At 29.5% G+C, this 6,146-nt stretch overlaps 2 protein-coding genes across 10 annotated transcripts in view; one reads left to right on the top strand and one right to left on the bottom strand.

The window, feature by feature from the left end:
* LOC117179929 overlaps positions 1-6,146 on the bottom strand; it is a 1,200,486-nt gene that overhangs the window by 738,783 nt on the left and 455,557 nt on the right. The window lies entirely within an intron of this gene.
* The window catches only part of LOC117179928 (irregular chiasm C-roughest protein-like), a 164,437-nt gene that overhangs the window by 18,133 nt on the left and 140,158 nt on the right, over positions 1-6,146 (top strand). Inside the window, exon 2 of the mRNA XM_033372153.1 lies at positions 516-748. Coding sequence (XP_033228044.1) covers positions 516-748 — 233 coding nt within the window. The remainder of the gene's footprint in view (positions 1-515; positions 749-6,146) is intronic.

Below are 6,146 nucleotides of genomic sequence, written 5' to 3'. Positions count from 1 at the left end.
AAGAGGTGTTGATTGTGGAACGTTGTGCAGTTATTTATTTAGAGGTTGTTTATTGATGTCTCTACACTCAATCCTGATTTGACTTGTACATTGGTTACACATATGTACATTTTGCACATACATTTTATGATGGACAAATTTTGATCCCGGATTCGTATTCAAAGCGAGGTATTAGGAAGGTAAACCGAAGATGCTCGAAGCCACTCGAAAGCTGCCTTAGCTGAGATCTGTGTAGAATCCGTCATTGTCGGACAAATTATCGCCCATTGTACTTATTTTATTAATCATTTATGGTAACATTCGATAATTTCCTTAGTCTTTCCTTCGACCACGGATTAGTTCTGATTAAGTCAGATAAGAATTCTTGGATCGACGTCAAATTATTCTTTTATTGTGTCATTTTTCGTCTCTTGCATCCTTAAAATTGGTCAATTAAAATATAGGTTGGTTTCCAAATTTATTGTATTCTTTAGAAGTCATATGCTATAGTTTTTTACATGCATTTTATGTTACAGGGGATTTCTCTTTACACATATATCCAGTCGAATTAGAAGATGATGGAGTATACCAGTGCCAAGCATCGCCAACTAATGATGGTCAACCGGGATTGCGATCGAGGTTTGCACGTTTGAGTGTTTTAGTCCCCCCTCAAAAACCGAACATTCTTCAAGGTTCTTTTCTTGTTACCACCGAGGATAGAGAACTGGTCATGGAATGCATTAGTGTCGCTGGGAAGCCACCGGCAGAGGTATATTTTTTAACAATTTTCAAGCATGTTGAGCAACGAAACTAAAAATTTTATCAGGTTTTCGAAAACTTGGGTTATGAAATACAATAGTTATAAAGGAAACGTAAATTTTCTTGTGAGATACGCATAGTTCAAATTTAAGATTTTATGGGGAATAGTTTGGAAAATTCTGAATTTCCGGAACGAGAGAAAATACTGATGGAATTGTCTAAATTTTGAATGCAGTTGGTTAAGCAAACCTTTGATTTTCAACATAAATAAATTTCTTAAATAATTCTGTTTGACATTTTGAGACATTTTTATTTCTTTAAAATAATTTCAGGTTATTATAATAGGATTTTCTGTGTATATTACGAATTTGCTTGCAAAAATGATATAGCACATCACGCCCCATGCCTAACTTAAAACAGTTTTCATTTTTAAATACCTGTACATTCCGGGTTCTTTCTGAATCAGTTTTGGGGATATCTTCCAACTATTTTAAGACCTACATTAAAAATTCGGTGGGCCCTTTTAGAAAAAGTTTATTTTTTTCTATTCATTTTTTAACGTATTTTCATAAAAGCCAATGAGAAATAAAGTGTTCCTTGCATTTTTTATGGCAAGTTTTAAAAGTTAGTTATTAGTTAAGTAAATATGTTTATTTTTTGTCTTATTTCTCAGTTCTCATATACATTTTAGGTTAAAGTTGTCTATATGTAGATTAAAGTTGACTCAATCCCTAATATAAAATCTCTAAACGATATTGTCGAATTCGATTGTCACGATATTCTTATTTGATTGCTATATGCGTGTGACATGAGGCGACAGTGGCTTGGGCTGTAGTGGAAAATAGGTACTATTGTTCCTTCTTTGATAAATACACGCGTGTGATACGAGGCATCAGTGTGTTCGACAGTAATGAAACGTTACACGTGTTTACTAACTTTACTCAGTAGCAGAAAAGTACAATTAGACTCCAGGCACTTCACCTTCACCACAAAACAGCTACAAGAAATTTGTAAGCTTTTAATTTTTTATAAGATTTTCAATAATGTATGGTTTAAGAACTGTGGGATTGAATAAATTATGACACTAAATTCGCCATAGTGATCAACGGCACTGCAATGACATTTTCAATGAGTTCTTTAAGTTGCAGATCATACAGATCACAATTTTTTTTTGCTCAGTTTTTCTGATGTTTCAGTTCTTCATATATAAAGTTTCAGTCAAGAATATCAATTTTCAACCAAAAATATGATGGTTCAGTTTTTAGCAAAAAAATTAATATTGAACCAAAAAAAAAATTAAATTTTTTACAAATGAGTTGACATTTTAACGAGAACAGATGCATTTGATACCAAATAGTTGAGATTTCAAACAAACAGATAGTTAAATTTTCAGTTAAAGAATTTAATTTTTGACAAAAAAAGAGTTTTCAACTAAATAGCTTAATTCTAAATGAAAAAGATGAATTTTCAGAAAGAAGATTAATTCCCTAACTCCCGCTACACGCTCGGTCTTTGTATATCCTGCACATTTGTGCACAAATTTTTTAAAATTAAAGGTCTCATTTGTTACAAATCGTTCGCTGAGAACTTAATTATTTTATGTTTAAAATTCGTCTTTTTGTTTGAATTCGACTGATTTTTTATGTGAATTACGATTTTTTATCCTAGAGTTATCAATTATTACAATTTCAGTTAAAAATTCATTCTTCGATTGAATATTTTACTATTCCAGTTTTGGTGAAGAATTTCTCTTCTTAAGGTTGGAATTCCACTACTTGGTTAAATATTAAATTGATTTAGTAAATATTCATATTTTTTTTGGCAAAATATTCATCTTTTTTGTTGAAAATTGACATATTTTGCTGAAAATTCCTTTCTTCGATTCAAAATGAATCTTTTTCGTTTCGTATTTCGCTAATTGGTTTAAGGTTAAACTATCTTCTTAAATTTTTTATTTGTTTTGTTTGTTAAAGATTCATTATTTAAGTTAAAAGTTTATCCATGTCGTTGCAAATTACAAGATTTTCTTGAAAATGCATTTTTTGATTCATTTCAGTTGTTATTGTTTTAAAATAATATTTTTTAGTTGAAACATAAACTATTACGTTTTTTGTCCACGTTTTACCTTTCTTGGTTGAAGCTTTCCCTACTTGGTTAATAGTTTAAACATTTTGTAAACGGTTTTGTTGAGAATTTGTCTCTATAGTGAAAGAGTTGCATATGCAAACAAATAGTTTAACTTTTAAATAAATAGTTACATTTTTAACCAACAAATATGAGTTTTAAACCGAATGGTCAAATTTCCAAACAAAAAAGATTAATCTTCTACCAAAAACAGTTGCATTAAACAAAAAATGAATTCTCAATGAAAATGTATTAGTGGACAACTTAAAACAAAAACAAATGAATTTTCAACAAAATATTAAAATTCTCAACCAGAGTTGAATTTTCTAACAAATATATGTTTCCAATAAATCAGTTTAATTTTTAAACTTCAAATATGGTTTTTAGACATAAAATGAAACAGTTGATAATAATTGAACGAATGAAAATGCTACCCAAAGAGACGCATTTTAAAAACAGACAAACGAATTATAAATCATAAAGATTAATTTTCTATAAAAAAAGTCGAATTTAAAACGAAAGTAGAAAAGTTTAGTTTTTAATTAAAAAATGAATTTCCGAAAGAACAACAATTTTCAACAAAATAGTCAAATTTGTAACCAAGGAGATGAATTTTTTAATAAAATTATGGATTTTTCAACTAGAAAGACGAATTTTCACCAAATAAGCACTTTTTTCCTAATACTTTCGCCCAAAGTGAGAACTTCTCAAGTATTTCTTTTTTTAACGTGTTATTAAAGTACATTTAATTGATGTTTTAATATTTGTCAAGAAAAAGTAATATTCCATTCAATAAATAATTTCATTAATTTTAATTTCGTTTTAAATATAATAATTATTAGTTTACTTTTAATATGTTTTATGTACAATAAACAAAATATTTATTTTTTAAAATAATTTTTAATGTGAAGAGTCTAGAGGAGAAGAAAAGTGTATTTGATTGGTCTTTAAAAATGGTGACAAAATATTTTCATACGTGAATTATTTTTTAAGGTTATTTTTTAAAGGTCAAAAGGAATAATCCTAATAACCTTGTAGAAGATATCCTGTAATTAATAAATTATTGTTCAAATAATGTCATATCCAACTTTGTAAGGATCTATCTACGCTTGTAATTAAAATGTCTATAATACTCATATATTATGTTATTCCTTACAAAATAGTGTAATGACTTTGTATAAATCGGAATAATGAGACAATTATTACTCAAATTTGTATGAGATCGAATGCAAGAACTAATATTGGAGAGACTTGACCAATACAAGATTTTCAGAGGAGAATTCACTAAGTGGCAACAAGCTGATTAAATGTAATTTTCTACCTATGAGGTCAATAATTATAATGCGCGTGTATGCAGGACTTATAAGCCGTTAGGCAATTAGTGTGAATATGCAATAACAGTAGAAGTGATATTTGTAAATAAAATAGTAGTAGAAATAGTAGTAATAATAATAGTAAGGATGATACTCTTTTAAAACATGTCTTATTTCTTATTAGCATGTTTAAAATATTTTATGATAATTATAAATTTTCAAAAGGTAATGCATACATTTGTTGAAGAAATTATAGATGTGAGAATAATTGTAAATTATCAACAAAAAGTGTTTATTTTACTTTGAAATTTTGTTAAATATTTTGTTGACTAGTTTTTAAAATAACAAATAAAATGCTTCTGAACGCGGAAGAAAGCAATACATTAATTCCTGAAGGAGAAAGTGGTAAATTACTTGATACGCATGTTGAAAAATTTGCCAAATTGATAAATAAAAATTATGGTTGGCAAATGCAATGTGCCTTATGTAAAGAATATGATTATCATTAACGTCAGATACAAAATTATAATAAATGTGATTCATCAATATTAGGTTTAAAATAATTTTTTAACCAAAAAAGTCTAATTTGGAATAGAAAAGTTCAATTTTATTTGTTTACCAAAAAAGACGAAATTTGTTTGAATCAGCCTATTATAAAAAAATAATCGCAGTTAAAAGTACGGAACTCATCCTGTGGTGTCTTCTAATTATTTTATACTAATATTTTGTAACATTCATTAAGTATAAATGACATAGACAAAATAAGCATTTACTTGATTCTTTTCCACAAAACAAAATTAATAGAAGCGCGCCGTAGCGCGTGCGTTTCTACTGGTTCCTGATACACCTAAGAGAAATGCGATGTACTCCTTCTGATAAGCTCAAAGTTATGTCATCCAAATGGAAAGTACTTTTTGTGGAATATTCAACTTTTTTGAAATACAGTTGGACCCCGTTACTGTGCAGGTTTTGGGGTTGGCGGTGGTGAAGAACAATTTTTAACAATTTTTATTTCATTTTTTTTAACTCGAAAAGGAGTTAACCTTATGAAATTTTCCTGTGTAGTATTCAGTCTGTATTTATTTTATTAATTTTATTTTTTTATTTATTGGTAAAGATTTGGATTTTTAGATCTTTTAACTTTTAGAGTTTCTAAAGATTTCTTATTTTATTCTCTTTTTAAAAATAAGTCTTCTTTTTATTTATTTTGAGAATAATTCTGAAACTGCTTATTTAAAAAAAATCTGGAAAAGCGGTTAATCTTGCGGAAAATTCACAGTTTCACTTCAGTAAATTAAGCTAGCGTCATCCCAGATTTTTTTTAAAATAGTGGAACACTAAATGTGGCACTAGAGCATTAAGTAATTCTTGAATACTGGTATGGACATATTTACGATTTGTGCATAATTTGTATCAAGGGTGATTTCTCAGTTTTAGAAGTGGATTTTGGTAAATATGTTTTTGTGGTTTTGAAGAGCCTTAAATGAGCCCTTAATGACGCCATGGGTCCAAATTCGATTTAACGTTTCTTTGTATTGGGTTCCGTCAGCTTCACGTTAAGCTCGCGCAATCCCCGGTTTTTTAAAATAGTGGCGCATTAAGTTGGGAAAAAGGGTAATACGTGAGCCCTGAATTATGATATAGGTCAGAACTCGATTCAACGTTTATTTCATGCTGCTGACCATCAGGCAGCATATTCTTGAGAGAATACGGATACTATCTGACGCTAAGAGAAGTCTAGAGCGGAGGGAGAGGTGGGTCAGAGAAAATCAACAGTTTCTCTCTGACCCATCTCGACTCTTCCAAGACACTCCCAGTTACTGTCGAACACCCACCCAAACCAGAGGAGGTCGAAGTATTTTGGAGAGCAGTCTACGAAGTTCAGCATAGACTGGATGAAGACTCAGAAAATATAAATAGCTTCAAGGAGTTATGTGTTGCCCTCATAACACCTGATAAAGAATGCCCACC

The sequence above is a fragment of the Belonocnema kinseyi genome, chromosome 9, assembly GCF_010883055.1.
Source record: "Belonocnema kinseyi isolate 2016_QV_RU_SX_M_011 chromosome 9, B_treatae_v1, whole genome shotgun sequence".
NCBI classification, from domain to species: Eukaryota; Metazoa; Arthropoda; class Insecta; order Hymenoptera; family Cynipidae; genus Belonocnema; species Belonocnema kinseyi.
The sequence above is the reverse complement of the archived record's forward strand: the minus strand, read 5'-3'. Positions and strand labels throughout refer to the sequence as shown.